Source organism: Anolis sagrei, chromosome 4 (assembly GCF_037176765.1).
Source record: "Anolis sagrei isolate rAnoSag1 chromosome 4, rAnoSag1.mat, whole genome shotgun sequence".
Lineage (NCBI taxonomy): Eukaryota > Metazoa > Chordata > Lepidosauria > Squamata > Dactyloidae > Anolis > Anolis sagrei.
Window position 1 is genome coordinate 86,073,069 of NC_090024.1, and position 23,011 is coordinate 86,096,079.

The window sequence follows — 23,011 nt, forward strand, 5'->3', positions numbered from 1 at the left end:
AGAAAGGAGGAAAGCATGAAAATGAACAAAATCCATTAAAAAAAAACCCCTCTAGAATCAGGACAGTAAATAAAGAGAAATACCCAAAGACACGGGAATTCCAGTCAGGAAGCAATCAGGCCAGCTAACGCCTCCCAACAAAGGATTCCCCCTGACAGGAAACAGCCAGGTTTTGAAGCTGCAAGGATAATCAAGGTGGCCAATTGCAATATTCACATTTTCCTCAAGCAGACAAGAATTCTTTCTCCCACCCTGGACATTCCACAGATATATAAACCTCACTTGCCTTGTTTCCAGCAGACCTCTGAGGATGCCTGCCATTGATATGTGTAAAACTCAGGAGAGCTCACAGCAACCCCTTACTGGTAAAGTTTAAATCTACTCAATAGTGCCCCCTAGAGCTTTAGGTATGATCTGCTGAGCAACTTGACTAGTCCAAAGATTTTTCTCCTCTTTAACAATAGGTCTTGAAGCTGGGCTAGAACTGAATTAATGGTTCCCTTTAAAAAAACGACAGTCATGTTAGTAACAAAGCTCTATGCACTGCTTTTGACTTTGGGTGCATCTCTACACTGTAGAATGAATGCAAGTTTGCCATGGCTCAATGCTATGAAAGTCTGGGAGTTGTAATTTGGTGAGGCACTAGCACTCTTGGCCAGAAAAGCCTAAAGACTTTGTAAAACTACAGCTCCCAAGATTCCATGAGCCATAGCATTTAGCCATGGCAGTTAAAATGCTGTCAAATCACATTATTTCTACAATGAGATGCACCTTTGGTCATAACGATGATGATGATGATGATGATGATGATGATGATGATGATGATGATGACAGAGTTTTGGAGCACAATACTTCTGACCTCACGATCATGTTAAAAAACAAAGTATGGATTGTCGATGTTGCAATCCCAGGTGACAGCAGGATTGATGAGAAGCAGCTGGAAAAGCTGACACCATATGAGGATTTAAAGATCAAACTGCAAAGACTCTGGCACAAGCCAGTAAAGGTGGTCCCAGTGGTGATTGGCACACTGGGTGCAGTGTTGTAAGACCTTGGCCTACACTTAATCACAATCGGCGCTGACAAAACTACCATCTGCCAGCTGCAGAAGGTCACCTTACTGGGATCTGTATGCATTATTCGCTGATACACCACACAGTCCTAGACACTTGGGAAGTGTCCGACGTGTGATCCAATACAACAGCCAGCAGAGTATCTGCTGTGAACTCACCTTGTTGTGTTTCAAATAATAATAATAATAATAATAATAATAATAATAATAATAATTTTGCATATTCATGGAAAATGAACATGCAAAAATACTGTGGGACTTTCGAATCCAGACTGACAAAGTTTTGGAACACAATACACCAGACATCACGATTATGGAAAAGAAAAAAGTCTTGATTATTGGTGTCGCCATTCCAGGTGACAGTCGCATTGAGGAAAAACAACAGGAAAAACTCAGCCGCTATCAAGACCTCAAAATCGAACTGCAAAGGCTCTGGCATAAACCAGCCCAGGTGGTCCCAGTGGTCATTGGTGCACTGGGTGCCGTGCCAAAAGATCTCAGCTGACATTTGGAAACAATAAACATTGACAAAATCACGATCTGTCAACTGCAAAAGGCCACTTTACTTGGATCTGCGCACATCATTCGAAAATACATCACACAGTCCTAGACGCTTGGGAAGTGTTCGACTTGTGATTTTGTAATATGAAATCCAGCATTATAGATCTCGTTTGCTGTGACATACTGTGCTTTTGTGTCAGTAAAATAATAATAATAATAATAATAATAATAATAATAATAATATTATTTTATTTATACCCCGCCACCATCTCCCCAGAGGGACTCAGGGTGGCTATCATGAGGCCAAGCCCAAGAATTGCAATACAGCAAAGTAAAATACAACAACAAATAATAACAAAATAAAATGCAAACAACAGCAAATGTACAATAAACAAATGCAAAATAAAATGGTGAAAGAATAAAAACACAGTGGGGCGGACCAAATGCACAGGATAAAATTGATAAAAACCCTAGGTGAGATAAGTAAATTGAGTAATATATATTTGAGGAGAGAGCTCCAAAAGGGCAAACAATGTGATTGATCTTCTGTAATGGATGAGAGAAAGTGCACCAAGAGGACAGATCTGTACTGGGATGGGCATGGCATGGGGATATGTATGGGGATATGGTCGTGACAGTTAGCTGTACTGAAAGTCAAGAGAAAATTACATTCTGCATTGTCTGGCTATAACTGGGAAAAGGCCTTAGAGCAAAGTTTCTCAAACTGTGCTCCTCCAGATGTTTTGTACTTCAGCTCCCACAATTCCTAACAGCTGGTTATTTTATTTATCGTGTCAGGGGCAACTGTTTTTAACAGAACAAAGCTAACAGACAGACACAAAACAAAATTTGCAGGCTTGGTAATTGATTAAATGTCCTTTGACCAGTATCTGGCCACTTGGAGTGCCTCTGGTGTTGCCGCAAGGAGATCCTCCATTGTGCATGTGGCAGGGCTCAGGTTGCACTGCAGCAGTGGTTTGCTCTTCTCCACACTCGCATGTCGAGGATTCCACTTTGTAGCCCCATTTCTGAAGGTTGGCTCTGCATCTTATGGTGCTAGAGCGCAGTCTGTTCAGTGCCTTCCAAGTGTGCCCAAGGGGGAGTCTCTCATTTGGTATCAGCCATTGGTTGAGTTTCTGGGTTTGAGCCTGCCACTTTTGGACTCTCACTTGCTGAGGTGTTCCAGCGAGTGTCTCTGTAGATCTAAGAAAACTATTTCTTGATTTAAGTTGTTGACGTGCTGGCTGATACCCAAACAAGGGATGAGCTGGAGATGTCACTGCCTTGGTCCTTTCACTATTGGCTGCTACTTCCCGGCGGATGTCAGGTGGTGCAATACCGGCTAAACAGTGTAATTTCTCCAGTGGTGTAGGGTGCAGACACCGCGTGATAATGCGGCATGTCTTATTAAGAGCCACATCTACTGTTTTAGCATGGTGAGATGTGTTCCACACTGGGCATGCATACTCAGCAGCAGAATAGCATAGCGCAAGGGCAGATGTCTTCACTGTGTCTGGTTGTGATCCCCAGGTTGTGCCAGTCAGCTTTCGTATGATATTGTTTCTAGCACCCACTTTTTGCTTGATATTCAGGCAGTGCTTCTTGTAAATAGCTGGTAAGCTGGCTGGGACTCTAGGAATCTGAAGTCCTAACGATCTGGAGGAGCACAGTTTGAGAAACACTGACTTTGAGCTATTTAACATTTCTTGATTTAGTGCAAAGGTTCCACTATTACACAAAACCTTAAGGTAACATAAAGGAGATTCAGTGGGAACCAGCTGGATACTTGTCTCCTACTCTGATTGTGCCCTATTGATTTCTCAGTATTTTTAAAAGGGAAATAAAAGATGAAGTTGGCAAAACCTTTCCTACTCTGCAATTACTCCACTCCAGTGCAGAACAAACATTAAGGTATGTGTTTTGCAAATGGAACATTTGGCTTTGTTCAAAGAGCACTGCCAAATCATGCTTAGTTGCTTCAAAAGTAAACAGTTGTCCTCCCTTTTGTTTTTCCACCCACAGTAGCTGCTATGCGCTCTGATTAATACAATATATTATCTCAATAAGAAAATGTATTTTTCCTGGAAAATGTTTTATGACAGAACAGTGAAATCCTAAGTGAATACCTGATCAAGTAGTAAACCTGTAAGAAGGGTAAATTTACGGTGCAATGATTTATACAGATCTGGCTGCACATGATGCAAACACTTTAATGAATATCTGATAAGGAATACTGTGAGAGTTTTAAATTAACAACCCCACAGCGATTCCAATTGTGAATCACAAATGATTATCCTACTCCTTACATGAATAAACTTGTCAGACAAATTCATCGCCTGTATAGCAATTGCAAAACTCAACTCTCGATAAAGCCATCACATGGGTGCTCTTGATGAAATAGCAGTGGACATGAATGATGCTTCCTCTGTTACACCCACATCACAGTTGCATGTTAAACAGCCTCTACAGATAATATATGGGCACAATGCTCATGTGAACGGGGTGATTTATATTGTCAATGTAATAAAGCACTGATATGATTAGGGCTGTATTTTTATGGGGGGAAAGTTCTCTCTTCCACAATGTACATTTGCATGCCTCAGAGTCTGTAGAGCTTCAAATATTTCATGCTTACATATAGGAACACACATACACACCATTTTAATTCTTTCATTTTTGTGGGGTCAGGGCTTTATGGAGTGGCTCTGAGGAAAGCTAAGGACAACCTAAAAAACTTTATGGATTAGATCAGTTTCTAGTCGATGCTTTAACTATGGTTACAGAGTTGCTTTCAGCGGGTTAAACCACTGAGCTGCTGAACTTGCTGATCGAAAGGTCAGTGGTTCGAATCTGGGGAGTGGGGTGAGCTCCTGCTGTTAGCCTCAGCTTCTGCCAACCTAGCAGTTTGGAAACATGCAAATGTGAGTAGATCAATAGATAGCGCTTCAGCAGGAAGATAATGGCACTCCATGTAGTCATGCTGGCCACATGACCTCGGAGGTGTCTATGGACAAAGACAGCTCTTCGGATTAGAAATGGAGATAAATAGCACCCCCCAGAGTCAGACACAACTAGACTTAATGTCAAGAGGAAACATTTATTTTTACTTTTTTATTATAACAATATGTGCACTTTTATGTTGCTCATACAGAATAAAAGAAAGATTACAAATTAATCTTAAAAGTATATACCACCATTCATAATAACGGAGAAATTAAAAATAGGAGGGGGTGAATGGTTAAAAAAGCAACACCAATAAACATATCTCCTAGATTGACAGATGAGGGCATTTAAATCAAGACAAAGACTGAATAAACAAACAAACAAGCAAATCATCTTAACATAACAAAATATTTTTGAAAGGAAAGGCAGAAGAGAAAGAGATTGAGAAGAGCAGCCAACTGTCAGGGTTGCTGTGGTTTTGTATGGTTTTGCCTGTTTTTATGGATTTAATTTGAATTGTTTTTAATACTAATTATGTTTAATACTATTTTAAAATTGTATATTTGTATATTTTAAATTGTATTGTAATGTTTTTAATTTATGCCGCTTTGAGTGTCTTTATGGAGAGAAATAGTGGGATAATAATAATAATAATAATTATAATAATAATGTATTTTGATACAGAGAGTTCCATATTCTGGCATTTTCAACACAAATTCTCTAATTCTGCACATTCTCTAATTCTACACATTCATGTTTTGGGAAACTGAGAAAACTGTCCTCAGTAACCCATAACAGATTAGGTTCAACAGACAGCAGAACAAACTAGATTGTAACAGGAACTCTTTCAAGTCTGTGGCAAAATTGCGGCAATTGAATGAAATAAGAAAGAAAATGGTGATGTGCAGAATCACCACTAAACCTTCATATATGGAAATTTCATGACAAATACATACTTCCCGGAGAGATATAACATAATGACTAACAAATCAGAATCAAAGTCACTTCAAATTAATTGCTAACACGCTACAATCCTAATATATTTTGGAGATGGGGCCCACATTTGATTTCTGTTTCACATATATCTTTTACACATTTATTTATTTAGAAATTTTGTATCCCATTTTTCTTTACCTCTGTGGAGAGACTCAGAACGGCTAACAGCAAAAATTCAATGCTATACAATAAATATCATAAAACAACAAACACAATAAATAAGTTCTAAAATACATATAAAAGCAATTCATCAAGTCAGAAACACATAGATTGAAGGCAATTTTATACAGCATTGGAAATAATTTTGTGCATGAAACAAACTTTGTGTACATTGAACCACCAGAAAGCAAAGGCATTACTATCTCAGTCACCCATATGGACAAGTTTGAATTTTGGAGTAATCTAGATTTCAGAATTCTGGATAAGGGATGTTCAATTTGTACTTCTTGCATTTTGATTGTAATGTGTGTGTTTGTGTGTTTTTATACCTTTTGCTATGTATACTAATAAGCACTGAAATTAATAGCTTCCTAGAATAAATCTGATAATACATCAAATTTACACAATATGTAATAAACACACAAGTTGAGCAGAGTCAGAGCAAATGTTGCTTGTTAAAATTTATTACAGATTGCAAACCAAAAGTGAATCTCCGTGGCCATTTAACTTGATAAAACACAAAATCCCGGTACTCATGCACAACTAAATACATTTTTATGACTATCAAGATATCATAGTCTAGAGAAATGAGGCTCATGATAATGTATCTATCTCACTGCACAAAAACCATACAAAACACACATACACACGAAACCTAGAAATAAACACAGACTTCACACGAGCTTCTCTGTTCCAATAACTAAGCTACAACACTAGTGTAAAGGCCATTTCCGAAAGTGGCTTACATAAAGATTTTTCACCAGATAGACTTTGCTTCACTGCACTGGACTCTGCTGTAGATATAGTAAAAAATGAGCCTTCAGAATCAATGGAGAAGAAATGCCCAGGTTTCTGTACGTCTCATAACATTTGGACAATTCCACAGAATATGTCATCATAAAAATCTATGGTCCCTGAGAGATATTCTGAAAGACTTCAGATGCTCTATTTGGCAACTGACCTGAGCACAGAAGCAGTGATACTGAATATTGGAATGTCTGTAATGTCCACATGCCCTTTGTTTCCTTCAAAATGTGTGCTACTAGGATTTTACAGCAACCGTTCACCATATGTGAATGTGCCTTGTCCTGAGCCCCTTTGGTGGCGGGATATAAGAATAAAGTTGTTGTTGTTACTGTCAAAGGCTTTCATGGCTGGAATCATTGAGTTGTTGTAAGTCCTTCGGGCTGTATGGCCATGTTCCACAAGCATCCTTACCTGAAGTCAGGAGAGAATGCTTCTCTACATGGGGTTACCCTTGAAGACGACCCGGAAACTACAACTTGTCCAATGTTCGGCAGCCAGATTAATAACTGGGGCTAGTTATAGGGAGCGGTCGACTCCCATGTTGAAGGAGCTCCACTGGCTGCCGTTTATTTTCCGGGCCCAATTCAAGGTACAGGTTATCACCTATAAAGCCCTAAACAGTTTGGGACCCACCTATCTTCGTGACCATATCTCTCTCCATAAACCAACCCGTGCCCTTTGATCTTCGGGGGAACCCTCCTTTTGCCCCTGCCAGTCTCACAAACCCGTCTTGTGGGCACAAGGGAGAGAGCCTTCTCCTCTGTGGCTCCTCGACTCTGGAACTCATTACCTGGAGAGATCAGGAAAGCCCCTACACTAGAAACCTTTAAAAAGAACCTTAAAACCTGGCTCTTCTGCTGCGCCTTTGGCGAGTAGGTGTACAACATGACACTACTGCTCCCCTCAACACTTCCGTCACTGGAGTATTCACCCTCCTAATGGGAAGTTTAGTTTCACAACCCTGTGTTTCTTTATGAGTTCTCTGCAAATAACTTGCTCCTATTCTTATCTCATTCGAGTTTTTTTAATATTTTATCCTGCGCATGTGGCCCACCCACTGTCACTGTGATTGTGTTTATTGGAATGTTATTTTGTTATTGTATTCATATGTTTTTAATGTAATTTTGATGCTGTTGCTTGTTGATTATGTTTTGGTTTTATTTTGCTGTAATATGTTGTCCGGGCTTGGCCTCATGTAAGCCGCCCCGAGTCCCCGTTGGGGAGATGGTGGCAGGGTATAAATAAAGATGATGATGATGATGATTATTATTATTATTCTGGAACATGGCCATACATCCTGAAAAACTTACAGCAACTTATTATTATTATTATTATTATTATTATTATCATCATCATACTAGCTGTCTCCTTCCACACATTGCTGTGGCCCACATGGGGGTTCTGTGTGGGAAGTTTGGCCCAATTCTATTGTTGGTGGGCTTCAGAATGCTCTGTGATTGTAGGTGAACTATAAATCCCAGCAACTACAACTCCCAAATGTCAAAATTCTATTTTCCCCAAACTCCACCAGTGTTCATATTTGGGCATATTGAGTCTTTGTGTAGAGTTTGGTCCAGATCCATCATTGTTTGAGTCCACAGTGATCTCTGGATGTAGGTGAACTACAACTCCAAAACCAAAGGACACTGCCCACCAAACCCTTCCAGTGTTTTATGTTAGCCATGGAAGTTCTGTGTGCCAAGTTTGGTTCAATTCCATCGTTGGGAGGGTTCAGAATGCTCTTTGATTGTAGGTGAACTATAAATCCCAGCAACCACAATTCCCAAATGACAAAATCAATTTTTTGAGTGAAGGACATACATTGGGTTGTTAGGTGTCTTGTGTCCAAATTTGTTGTCAATTGGTTCAGTGGTTTTTGAGTTCTGTGAATACCACAAATGAACATTACATTTTTATTTATATAGATGTTGTCCTATCTGACTTTACAACAAGGGATTCAATCCTACTAGTAATTTTATTTATTTATTTATTTATTTATTTATTTATTTATTAATCAATTTTATATATTGCCACTCTCTGAAGGCTCGGAGCGGTTCACAGTATACACATGTAATATAACATTCAAATCAAGGAAAAATTCGATCAGCAAGGTTCAAATGCCAGCCTAAATAAATAAGTTTTACAAGCTCTACGATAGGATAGTAAATCTCGGAGAGCTCGTATCCCCACTGGCAAGGCATTCAACAGGTAAGGAGACACCACCATAAATGCTCTATGCCTAGTAGACATCAGGTGAAAGGTCCTAAAATTGGGAACTTCAAGTAAATTCTGGTCGTCTGAACGGAGTGATCTCTGGAGTTTGTAGGGGATGAGGCGGTCCCTCAGATATTCCGGCCCCATGCCATATAAGGCCTTGAAGGTAAGAATCAGCATTTTAAGTTGTTGAGATCCAGGGGGGATTTAGCCATTCTAGTTATCTGTAGATATGTAGGGAATCTCTAGTGAATCAGAAATCTAGTAAATCAGCAATATAAAATCACTTCATTATGTGGCTGATTGTTAAAAAAAATACCCCCTCAGTCCTCATGTGATTTTAAAAAGAAAAATAAGATACATAATTTGTTGATATGTACGTGTGCATGCTGTACAATTTCTACAACATGGATGGCCATGGGAGGAACTCTGTTGCTTTCTTAATGCCTCTGGAGGGAGTCACTTGTCATGAATTCCTCTAGAGCAGCACAGATTAGAATTTAACTGACCACAAGATACTGTACTGTTATTATGCAGGAAAAAATACACACTAAAATATCTATTAAATGTTTAGAAATGGATAGACAGCTGTTTTTAACCACATGGGAATTATGTGTTAAAACAATATAGACCAGAAATAGATTCAGAAACATTCTTAATTGCTAGCTACTTCCATTGGATGGAACAAGCCAGCTGCCTCATCTTATAGATACATGGAAGCAGCCATTGCCGAGTTAGATATATCACACACATATTGTTCCTCTACAGGAGATTGCTTTTTCAATCTCTGGTGGAGAATCCATTAGTCCAAAATGAGTGTAGAAACAAAATCTGCTGCCTGTCACACATCACAGAAACACAGAGTTGGAAGAGGTTCTCTGTCGTGCAGCAATAGACAATCAAAACACTCTTGATTGATGGACATCTGTTTAAAAACCTTCAAAGAAGATTTCACCACAATAGTATATTCCACTGTTTAACAGCTTTTATAGAATGGAACTTTTAAATAATATTTAACAGGGATCTCATATTCTGTAGTTTGAATCTGTTGTTCCATAACTTAGCCTCTGGAGCAAAAGAAAACCAGCTTGCTCCCTCGTAAGATTTAATAAAAAAATTAGATTGTAAATCCTAATGCGTTCAAAAGCTTTTTACAACACTGCAACATTTGCAGGGATAATAACCCAAAAGGAAAGTTAAGTGCCTCACAGATAGAAATTATCTATCCACAACTGAAAGGATCAAGGAAATATAGTATTATACTTTACATTTCAGATCACTGTAAAGACAATTCTACTTCTAGGCAATATATACTATATGTATGTATGTATTTAAGAGCCATTTGCTGAGAAAAGCTACAGAAGCAAAATTATGCATTTATAAAAATCAAAGAATATTTCACATTCCAGTGCATTTACTATTTGGATCCATTTTACAAGTACATCACTTTAAAATGCATTTAAAAATCCAGGAACTGGCTTTGCCTTTCAAAAATAAAATAAAATAGAATAAACTAACAGCAGAATTATGATAGTGAAAAGATGTATATTTGTATTTTTGAATGTAACTAACTGTAAATAAAGTTATCACTTCCATCAATTTTGGAGTTTTCGTTTAGCATTATGTTATGATGAGGTAAGGAAAAATGCATTACATTTATTTGACAATGTAGAAAAACACTTTTAGGGTCTAAAAACTGTAAAATTAGAATTCTGCAATGACATTTACATTCCCATATAAAGCAGTTTGAAATGGCAGGATGTTGAGGATGAGGAATCCTCTGAGATGCCACTGTTATTTCAAATTCCCACCAGTAGTCCCAGTGGGGACAAGTTAGTGGAACTTGTGCAGGAGGATGAGGAAGAGTTGGTGGTTATGGTAGTGGAGAAGTTGTTGTTGGTGGTGGTGGTGGTGGTCGTGGAGGAGGAGATGGTGGTGGTGGTAGCGTCTCTGTCTAGGTTGGATTCGGAGATGCTTCCCCCCCGCCCCTGCGTTGTTGTCATCTCCAGTTGCACCTGCCCCCTCCCAGCCAGGGGTTCCCCTCCCCTCCCCCAATATGATTATGTGCATGGATTGGACAGGCCGCTGGTTACTTGCACATAGATAGCTGACCATCTGGATTATAGCCAAACCATCTTAAGCTTGCTTTTTATCCTGGGCTCCAGGATCCTATTTACTATCATCTAGTTGGCCACCTTTTGGGGATTGTGGTGTTGTAAGGGATCACGGGTTTAGGGTGCGGGGTCCCTTTTTGAAGAAATCCACAGAGTCCATTAGGTTCAGATAAGACACCATTTATTCGAGCTGATCAGCATGAGGCGGACAGACAGCACTTTTGTATGAGCTTCCACAGACTGCCGCCCCCTCCTCTGTTTTTGCTGACCTTTATACTCAAGGAATACAAGGATTTTTGGGTCATGGAAAGTACTCTCTTTCCAGCCCCCCTCCCTTGACCTTTGATGAAAAGTACCTTCTTGCACCTGCAGACTCTGTGCTTAACCACGACCTTTGCGCTTAACCATAACCCAACTTCCTATGTAAGCATTAACTTTGTATGACCTCTACATGTCATCTCTTGTTTTTTAAAAACATTTTCTTCCACGTTGCTCCTTTTCTACAGAGAAAGGGTATATTTCTCTTTTGCTGCTAATTTCATTCAAAGCCCCTTGCTTAGCATTTGCTAATTTCATTCAGAGACCCTTTCAGTGTGACACCATTCGAGCCTTGCTTCTCCTCTGCCTCAACAGCATGCTTGGATCTAGACCAAAACTCTCACTTCTCAGTCCAGTGCTCATAGGTGAAGTCACTTCTAGGTAAACTCTGGCTACAGCCAAACTGAGAAAACACTATAATAAGTTGATGTGGAGCCCAGCATAGGACCCTGTCATACTCAGAAGTTACTTACTATAATCCGTCAATACAGCTTTCATTTGGATTACAGATCCGTTTTCATTCCATTCAAATTATCACAAAGTCATCCATATTTTAAGAAAAACTAGAACTTATCTTTAATATAGAGCTCTAAAATATATCTTTACAGGTTTTATTTTCCTACAAAGGATTGTAAATGACATCTGTACAGTTTAGTAGAATATTATAAACACAGATTGTTCAAATTAGTATCAGGACTCTTACTGTTAAAACAATTTTCCTCAAGTCAATCCCTAGGACTCCATTTTCTGCATAACTTTGCAGAGAATGGGGCTCTGAGTCACGATCCGGATGCTTGAGAGACTGCTGCATTGTGCTTGTGATTGTTCATTTGACCTTTCAATCTCCTGTCTTTTCCTTTTTTAAATGCTTGTTAAACAGCAAGATTTTAATTGCTTCTGAATTGCTTTTTAAATGCTTATAAAAGGGTTTTAGAATTACTATTTGGTTCGAATAATGAATTACAGCTTCAGAAAAGAACAATTACAGCATGGCTATAATGTTTGCCAGCAGCACAATACATGATGGTCCTTAGGAACAGAAATAGACAATGGGCTTCACATTATAGTCACTCATGATCTGACTTTCAAGTGGTCTCTGAAGCATGTATTCAATAACATTGATATATTGGAATGAGGCCATACATTGAACTTTTTTCCTGTTCTAGTGAGACTACCAAATTTGCATGTTTTTCATTTTAGGATTCTGATTTTGTTAAAAGAATTTGTGTTTTTCTCCTCCTCTCAATTTTACTCCTCTCCTGCCCTGCCCTTAATAATAACAATAGTAACGATAACTTTATTTTTGAATCCCGCCACCATCTCCCTGAAGGGACTCAGGGCAGCTTACATGGGGACAAGCCCAGTCAAACATTGTTTAAAATATAACACAGTAAAATTTATAAAGCAACATCATAAAACATAAAACGGCCATCAACAAACAACCAATAGCCTGACATAGTAATCAAATCCTAAACTTGGGTGGGCAGGGGCTAGTGCAATACAGTTGTGAGGACATGGCTGATGGATAAAGTGCAGGAGCCAGATCATAAGTTAGGGCTAGAAGGGCAATGTCAGTTAGAGCGCTATATCTATAGGGCAGGGAACCGTGGTAAAGTGCAAGAGCAAGATACTGAATTATGGCCGGGGGGCACCAAAATTATCTATTGAACTGTTTAATCAAAGGCACAGTACTTCATATACTGCAACTAAGGCTGAATCTTGACTATCTAGAACAAGGGGCCTCAAACTAAGGCCCAAGGGCTGGATACAGCCCTCCAAGATCATTTACCTGGCCCTCGCTCAGGGTCAACCTAAGTCTGAAATGACTTGAAAGCACACAACAACAACAACAACAACAACAACAACAACAACAACCCTATCTCATCAGCCAAAAGTAGACCCACACTTCCTATTGAAATACTTAGAAGTTTAAATTTGTTAAAACTGTTATTCATTTTAATTGTTGTATTAAGTGTTTTTTGCACTACAAATAAGATGTGTGCAGTGTGCATAGGAATTCAATCATGCTTTTTTCAAATTATAATTTGGCCCTCCAACAATTTGAGGGACTGTGACCTGGCCCTCTTTTTTAAAAGTTTGAGGACCTCTGGTCTAGAAACAGCAATGCTGATCCGGACTAGATCAGCATCACCACGAGGCTACACCATGTCCCCAAGCTGGTTGGAAGCTGGATGGCCCAAACCAGCTCGGTGTTGGATGGTGGCCACATGGCCAAGCAGCACTGGAACTAGTTTGGCATCTTTTGACCACAACCCTTATCTTGACCCCACAGAACTGGCATTTGCAGTGTCCACTGGGCACAAAAATAGTGATGGACACCACTTGGTACCAGGTATTATGATATATAGAGTGACGAAGTGATGTAAGAGAGGGAAGGCAGGGAAGGCTGCCTATTTGCTACTGAGCACAATTCAAAGTGCTGGCTTTAGCCTATAAAGCCCTAAACGGCTATGGTCCAGTTTACCTGTCTGAACGTATCTCCCTCTACGAACCACCAAGGCCGTTAAGATCATCCAGGAAGGCCCTACTCTCGGTCCGACCACTTTTGCAGGTGCGTCTGGTGGGAACAAGAGACAGGGCCCTCTCCGTGGTTACTCCTCGGCTGTGGAACTCCCTCTCAAATGACATTAGATTTGCCCCCTCCCTCCTGAGCTTTTGTAAAAAACTTAAAATCTGGCTATGGGGTCAAGCCTTCAAACAATAGATGGAATAATGACCGCAATAGATTGCCCTGGACTATGTTTTGAACTGGCAAACTGTTCTTCAATTAAATGTTTTATAATTGTTTTAACTTGTCTAATTGTATCTGTGATTTTAATGTACTGCATTGGCACCTGGTGGGTGCATATTGTAAGCTCTCCTGAAGTGAGAAGGACAGGATATACATGCTTTAAATAAATAAATACATTAATAATAATAATAATAATAATAATAATAATAATAATAGAAATAATAATAATAATAATAATGGAGGAATTCTGCTCTCCCTTCGTCAATCTCATTTTTTCTAGTTATTGAGTGGTGTCCAGCACCATTTTCATGCCTGGTGTGCACCACAAATACCAGATCAATCGGGCAAGGTGCTCTCTTCCTTCAAGAGTTCTCACAGCTTTATAGAATAAAGTTACATTTTTACTGAGGAAAATGAAAGAAGTGTAACATGGCAGAGCTGGAAAAATAATTTGCTTCTAGGTTGAGATATCATGCTTGGAATATACATAATATATTCAAATTCCTTTTGCATACTCAGTCAGATAATCTCATATGTATATGCAATATTCAAATATACACACATTGTACATATCCTCAATTACAATAAAGCTAATTAGGTAATAATTTATATTGTAGGTTACACCTCATTATTTCAGGCATCCAAGTTCAATTTACATACTAATAGCTGTATATTTGCCTTTAATAGATGCGGTATTAAAAAGTAAACATAATAAATGGATAACCTTTTAAGCACCGTTACCCCATCTTGATGAAAAATATCTAAGAGCTCAGCACCCATTGCAGCTATTTACTTTTTTATTATGAAATAATGCTAATCATAAACTAAAATGATGAATGGAAAATACAGACTAGCAGATTACTGGAGAATTTTCTTTCCTCAAGGAGCCATAGCAGAAGGTGGAACTCCTCTCACATATCCCTCCAGCCATGATGACCCAATCTTTCAATGATAATTCGGTTGCCCAAAATAGCTTGATGTGAAGCCAGTTTTTCACCACTGAAGTAAGAAGCTTGCATTGATAAGCAATTTCAGGAATGTCTCTATTGCTTCTCTGTACCCGCCCTCAAGATTGCTAGAGGTTGCGGACAGAGCACCAGGATAGTATAATATAATTAATTGAATCCACTCAGAAACAAATGTATGATGTAAGATCCAGGCTATCCGAAGGACTGTATTTCCCTATATGAGCTGGTCTGATCCATAAGATCTTTGGAGGAGGAGACTCTTCTCTCACTTCCATCACCTTCCTAGGCAAAAGCTCTCTCCCAGGAAGAGAGCTTTTTTGATGGTAGCTCCTTCTATAAGGAGGTTAGGATAGGTCCTTCCTTGCTATCAGTGAAAAATGAAAACTTTTATTTTCTGACAGGCCTTCAGGAATTGATTGCAATGGGGTTATAATGGCGTGCAGTCTCACTGGTTTTTTACCTTCTGTTTTTTTAATGGGCTTTTAATGGTTTTAGTTCCATAGATTGTTTAATTGTATCTTAAAATAACACACTTATATGTTACTAATGTTTTTCCATGTATTAGAATCTGCATTGGTTTTAATATATTATAAGCTACCTTGAGTCCCAGTATTGGAAGAAAGGTTGAATAAAAAGCACGAAGAAGAGGAGAAAAGTGGTAGTAATAAAAGCATCAACAACAGACATGTTTTCATTCCTGTTGAGACAGTATGGACATAAATGGCTCATTTCTATTTCAGCCTTTCTACTTCCTCAGTGGTGTAACATGATAACACTAAGTGCAAATGTAAAGGACCAAAGCCACCCAAAACAAGGAACTTCGTGAGTGGTTCTTTGGTCCTGCAAATGAGCAGTATAAAAAATAAAAGAAAACCCACCAATCAAATTACTTCTGGCATTTCTGTGTGGATTCACAGTGACATTTTATAGCATTGTGTTTATAGCATTATTGAACAACAAAAATGATGATACCCAACCACTCTGGGAATATGTTGGCAAAGTTGGAAATGTGTCACTAGCTTAGGAAGGCTACTGTCTAGTCCCAAGGCTCATCCTCCTCTTACTTTTCGTCTTGCACTAACTTTCTGTTGGCCAAGGACTGTTTCTTAGTGCTTGTCTGATACAGAGCTAATTGCTCGTTCCCTTCTGGGTCTCAAATATCTAGTCAATATTTCTGTCATCTAGAAAATGGCACAAGTGCCAATGGCAAGCCATCAGACATCTGCTGAAGCTTCAGTGTTTAAATCATGTCACTTTCACAAGCTTGAGTTTGCTTTACCTTTCTATTTTGATGTGTGTATTTTAGACTTTTGTTATCAAGTACAACTCTTGTGTTTTACATTCAGAGATCTTTCTTTCTTTGTATTTAAATTTTACCCCATTTAAGGCCAGTTAAGCATACAGGCAGTCTCTGAGTAACAAAGATCCAACTTACAAATGACTCATAGTGGAGAATGGGTGTGAGGCAACAGAAAGGGAATTACACTTAATAAATGTACCTGTTATGACTTACATACAAATTCAACTTAAGAACAAACCTACAGAACCTATCTTGTTTGTAACTTGGAGACTGCCTATACTATCTTCCACTCAAATAAATGCTTGTTTTCATGTTCTTAACAATTGAATCCTAATAACAGCTAACAAACAAAGTAGATCAATAATGTTTCACACTTCCCTTCTTTACCAGCTCTTGGTAAGAGTTCTTTCTCCACAGTAAATATGCAGATGAATTTAGAATTCACCCTAGTCCTTATCATGAGCACCAGGGAGACTTGATTGAGCCACTCTTTACCATTATTCCCCCTTTCATCCCATAGTATCTCACATCTGGAGTTTTTAATCTACTCTCCTTGCTTTTCTTTGAAAGCCAGAAAAGTTGGACGAAGGACTAACAGGAAACTTTCCCACATGTTTTTGGGAATAATCAGGTTTGTTACATTTCCACAAACATGAGGTTGATAAAATAGGCAATACAAATCCATGGCCTGGGCAGTTGGTCAATTACTATGTGATGGGTCCAAGCATAAAAGGCAAGCAACTCCCAAAGCTTGAATTACGAAACTCCGGTGTTGCTGCAGTGATGGCAAAAACTACTTACTCTCCCCTTTTGCCACGCAGCCCCACCGGAAGTAGATGTACGTCAAGTAATGGGCTCCACAACAAAAGGGGAGAGAAAGTGGCATACAATGGGCAAATTAGCCTGTGTGATGAGGTCAGTTGTGTTCTTCATATGAATGACATTCTTAATGAAAGCGTAGTTGATGCATCATGGTTAATTACATAACTAGAGACTACCTTTTTAACAGCATCCTGGCAATCACAGAATGGCTGCCTGTGACATAACAAGGGCCACTCCTAGATCTCAGGTTTTGGTGCCTCAAGTTTTAGGGTATGAGCTGCCAACCCTATCTTCTTCCATGCCGATGTCATGGATAAGCAAGTGGCTTCATATGTACTTCCCCGTCAAATTTAAGAAGAGATTACATGATCAAGGTATCTGTATTATAAAGGATTTTCCTGGTGTATATGTGATATTATCCCCATAGCAAATGAGAGCAAGACCTGTCAAACTAGCACTATATAGGTGTCACAACCCTGCACAGCATCTCTCAGTATAAACAGTCACTCACTATGTTCATCATCAGTCAACCCGAAGTCAAAGCCAAAGTAGATTCAAACAACAAACTAGACAGGGATAATCCAAGAAGCACAGTCAATAGTCGAGTCCAAAGATTCTCACCAACACATCCAAACAATACATAGTCCAAAGTCAAAGTCTAACACACGATAAGGCACACAAAGTCATTTGCCGAAGCTGTAACAGGTTCCAAACATTGCTCCCAACAAAGACCAAATCCAAACTGCTACTCTTTATGCTCCATAGCACAAGTGCTCTCACTTGTTGGCCCTTCTCTGTGCCAACCGGGCAGACTACACAGCATGAGTCCTCAGTTGCAGTCTTTCTGGGGCACTTAACTCTGCCTCATTGCTCTCCTGATCCTGAGTTAACTCAGGACTCTCCCTTGCCTGAGGCACTTGGTCCTGCACTGCAGGGGTAGCTTCCTCAGTGTCAGGCTGCAGCTATTGTTGTTCCCTGCTTTCCACTGACTAAGATGCTGGGCCTGGCAGCCCTTCATCTTTGTCTGAATTCCAGACCCTGGCAATAGATTATTATGATGCTAGGTTTAAACATTTTGAAACTGACAGACCTTTATTTCAGGAAATCGCAGGTGGAAATGTTTTTCAACTATTGATTAGATGATTCTGCAATGCTTCCATAGAAGTAGGATACCAAATGACTTGGGACTCAGTTCGTTGGCTAACTCACCTGCTCATGCCACACTGAAATGAATGGGCACCCAGAGGATGCCAGAGTGTTTAATAACATTGTCATAACAAATGAAAACTTCTGCACCCCTTGTTACTGCTTTCTGCAAACATTTCCCTTTTTGGAACAAAACGTATCAGATCACAGCATTTTATTTTACCTGGAATTCTATCTTTTGATCAATGTGAGGCACCTCAAATTGTTTCAGGAAGCGCTCGTCTTTGCTCCAGAAAAGGCGGATGTCAGGGATGCCATATAAGATCATGGCCAGCCTCTCCAATCCCAGGCCAAAAGCCCAGCCAATTTTGTTCTCAGCACCAGCTGCAAAGACACAAAGAAAAGCCTTCAGGAACTTAATGGTGAAATAAGTGAATATAGTGCAGGGAAAAAAAACCATAAAGTGAACTGAAAGGGAACAAAATAAAGACATACTGGCCAGGTAATGGATGAATTTCAGTTTGCAAAGCTCTATGGGTGATATAGGGATAGTTTGTTTGCACCTAGGTCACTTTTTAAACTGGGCAGAGGGGCCTATTGATTATTATGATCTCCATCCTCCTTACCTGCCAAGCCCCAGGAAGGGCCACAGCTGCTGAGCACAGAGGAGAAGGCAAAGAGGGCAGCAAGTCTGATGATGAAAAGGCAGCTGTTCTAGGGAAAGGAAAAGATGGTGGAGTCCATATGTGAGTGAACCCTTGTTTCTTCCTCCCTCTGGGATGAGACCAGCTGCTTCTATATCATCAGTTTCTCTCCCCCCCCCCCCCCCCCCATCTCCTTCTTGACAGCCATTGAGGCAGGGGACTGACACAGAACTGCAAGAGTAGAGCATCACACTCCACTTACAGTACGTGATGAAGGAACTCAAGACAGGATGTAACCGAACTGTAATTTCTGAACTAGAATTGTTTGCCAAAAATGAGTAATTTCTAAAAATTAGCACACACCATTGCACTTATCGGAAAGATGACACCTAGATAAAGTGAGGTCTTTAGACTCATCTTGTAAGGCTGTTTACAGGCTGCAGTATAGTGTAGCATTGCTCTCTACACACTGGTAAACCTTCCAAGACCAGGTTTTGGTGAGGACAGTCATTTAATAGTTGAGAGGAGCTGGAAGCTTCTTACTGCGGCTTCAAAGCTATAGGCTTCACTTATACCCCCGCCCAGGGGAAATGTATATGTTCCTCTTGAAACTCCTCCGTATTCAGGCTTTAAGTAAAATCCTGTTTTGCTATTGTCATGAGCATTCTTTTTATCAACACGACTGATAAAAGCAATGTAAACATCGTTTGGTAAAAAAGGGTTAAACTTTCAGTAAAACTTTCTGTATTACAACTCTTTGTGCAATACAGGATCATCTATATCAGACTTGGGCAAACTTTTTTGTCTTGGGGCCGCATTGTGGGCCCAGCCTAGAGCACTGGGCCAGGAGGGAGGGAGGGCAGGCATATGCTGGTTTGGGTGGGGCGGGACAGGACGGGGAGGGGGAGAGGGGGGCCAGGGCAGGGTCTGGGTCATCCTCAGGTTGTCCTCTCAGCATAAGGACAGGGCTGCTCACCATATCCTTATGGTAGAACAAAGGCAGGGTATGTGGTGACTGCACCAATCTTCCCTCCTGATCCCCCTTCCCCATCCTCCTCCCCAATTCTCGGGCTGTCCTCTTAGCATTATCCCAGGAGGAAGGCGAGACAAGCAGTGGTTGAGAGTGCTCCAGAGGGCTCTCAGCTTCTGCGTGCCTTCTTTGAGCTGTCCTCCTGGCATAAAGATAGGGTCACTCGCACCGTCCTTATACCAGGAGGAGGTCAAGACACACGGTGGCTGAGAGTGCTCTAGACCTGCTATATGCCTTCCTCCCCCATCTTTTTTGGCATGAGGATGTGGTGAGCTGCCATGTCCTTCTGCCAAGAGGACAGGGAAAATGAGGAAGGCCTGAGATAAGCACCCAGGGGGCCACATCCGGTTCTCGTGACTTAGTTTGCCCATGCCTGATCTATATGCTAGTTCCCATGATCAACTCTCATAACACAAAAATCTTCCAGGACAGAACAACTTATAAACTAGGCTGCATGATCAACTCCTATAATCCAAAAGAGAAGTTAAGAACAAGTGCAATTTGCAGTAGATTATTAGGCAGGTAGCGCCAAATCGCTCCAGCAAAAACACAAGCCTGCAAACAATTATCTGTGCTATTGATATTCATATGCAAAAAGATTTAACTTCAGCATAAGTAGCATCGCTCTCATTAAAAGAAATGGATTTCAAGACTTCTATGATGATGTAATTAAAGTATAATGACAATTAATGCATGGTTATTTCTTACTAGAAATTATCTGGAATGCTGAAAGGGCTGCAATGCCTTTTAAGACTCACCCTTTTTATCCAGTGCAATTTTGGTTATCATTATCCGAAATATAATTGAAATACAGTGGGAAACAAACAAAAACAAAACTGGCAGGCAGCTTTTAATTGCATGTCCCTCTCTAGTCTGAGAACTGTCAGCAGATCTCAAAAGAAAAGGAAAACAGTAGAAGCTGGCATTCAATCTCTGTTCATCAATACTGTCCACTTTGGACATCAATCACATATGCTTATAAGCAAAATTTTATAAAATATTAGCATTTTAAAATTACAAGAAAGTTGTATTATCGAAGGCTTTCGACAAGTTATTTCACTATTGTCAGGAATTCCAGAGACCTTTTTTATTTAAAAAGAAAAGAAAAGAGAAAAATGATCAATACATGAAGCTGAGCTGTCTACAGACATACGCTCTGTCTTTTCTTATAAATAACTGGTCTTCATCATCACAAGGTCTTGCATGGTGGTTGGTAGCCACCCTCAAAACCTGGACTCATCCCACATACATCTAGTAGGTACCATCATATGGAATGCATGAACTGGCCTGTTTTTCCATGATTGCAAGATTTACTGAAGCTAGTTATTAAGAAAACCTAGAACTAGGTAGCAGCAAATACATGCTGAGTAAACACAGTCTGATAAATAGTATTTAATTAACACTGAATATGTAAAAGTCATTCTTCAGAACAAGAGTACAAACATGCCCACTTTAAATACATATTTAGCCTACTGGCCATGTTCCACATGCAGATCAAAGTGCTGCCAATAATTTATCACTCTTTTCTTCTTTCCAGACACATCTTTAGTCTTGACCTTTCAAAATGGTTCATCAGGCAGTATTCGCCACCTGAATAACAACCTAGATTCACTCATCATAGCTTTATGCCTTCAAAAGCAATAGTATCTGTCATCAGAATTTACAAAATTGTCTATTTTTAAAAATGGGCAGTTAACCATTTTTTAAGCTGGGCAGTCAACTTCACAAAGATCCAGTAATTGGTGGTGCCAAATTAACCAGAATTGGGAGCTCAGTCTAAACAGAAAGTTTATGGATAGTAGACTGACAGGATATTTTCTTATGGATTATGCATGTGTTTCCAGTCAAGGTATAGCAAAAATAATTTGGGATGGGAAAAGTCACCCAGCTAGCTAGTGATGCAGACCAGGGACAGAAGACCATGCACTGTAAAAGATACTATAACCTGGAGTAAAAAGGCAAAGGTAAAAGTTTCCCCTTGTCTAGTTGTGTCCAACCCTGGAGGATGGTGCTCATCTCCATTTCTAAGTGAAAGAGGCGGTGTTGTCCATAGACACCTTCAAGGTCACGTGGCCGGCATGCCTGCATGGACCACCATTACCTTCCCACAAAAGTGGTACCTATTGATCTACTCACATTTGCATGTTTTTGAACTGCTAGGTTAGCAGAAACTGGGGCTAACAGCAGGAGCTCACTCTGCTCCTGGATTTGAACCACCAAACTTTTGATCAGCAAGTCCAGCAGCTCAGCAGTTTAACCTGCTGTGCCACCAGGGACTCCATAACCTGGAGTAACTTCTTCTAAATGTTATGGAAGGAAAAAAAGGACCCTTGAGAAAAAGTTGTAGGACACTGGTAGAGTTTTATGTCATGCATGCAAAAGGTCTCATATTTAAATCACTTAACATCACCAAATAGGACTGAAACAGATTCTTTCCAGAAATCCCTGCTGAACAATTGCCAGTCAATTGGTTTTGCCATTTCACGTAAGGGACCGTATGGTATATAATGGGATTTGGGTATCCAAAGATACTGGTTTTCACACAGGATCCTAGAATCAAACCCCAATAAATATCAATGGCCCACAGTGTGTGTGTGCGTGTAGACATGCAGACACATATATGTATACATACACACAGTAGGTTTAAGGAGATTCTATTTCATTCAGAAAGAATGAACAATCATCAAAATCAAAAAGAAGTATTCAAATACTTTTCACATGTAACACTGAGTAGTGCAATGGATCCTCTCTTGTTGGATTTAGTATCAAATTAATGTTGCAATACATGGGATAATAAAAATCAATGTACCGGTCAACCTACGCAAGTCTTACATTCCCAATATAGACTTATTTAAACACAAACTTTTTTCTCAAGAAGTAGCTTTGTTAGTTGCCCTTAAGCTGTTCATAATGTTTTTAGCCAGTGGTCTTTTCTACCACTTTGTCGTGTCTGAAGCATTCTTAATCCAGCCTCATCTGTTTTCATGTTCATTTAATACAAGCTCAGAAACAGTCGAGGTGAAGGTTACATGAGGGCGCAAAATGAAATTTGTGGCTCATGTCTCTTGAGAATGAGCCAGCTCACATTTCAGTTAGCCCTAGAGGTGCACCTAGACCATCATTTTCCGTTTCACCTTGGATCAGAAATTGTTCCTGAGCTGAAATACAGCCAGACAAATCAGAGGAAATCCAATTAAAAGTCTGCCACTTCTGCACACAATTGTC

The 23,011-nt window shown here is 39.8% G+C and overlaps 1 protein-coding gene across 3 annotated transcripts in view; it reads right to left on the bottom strand.

Annotated features, from left to right (window-relative positions):
- The window catches only part of FARS2 (phenylalanyl-tRNA synthetase 2, mitochondrial), a 290,051-nt gene that overhangs the window by 90,435 nt on the left and 176,605 nt on the right, over positions 1-23,011 (bottom strand). For all 3 annotated transcript variants that reach the window (XM_060774769.2, XM_060774770.2, XM_060774771.2), the window contains one exon: positions 18,336-18,496. In XM_060774769.2, coding sequence (XP_060630752.2) covers positions 18,336-18,496 — 161 coding nt within the window. The remainder of the gene's footprint in view (positions 1-18,335; positions 18,497-23,011) is intronic.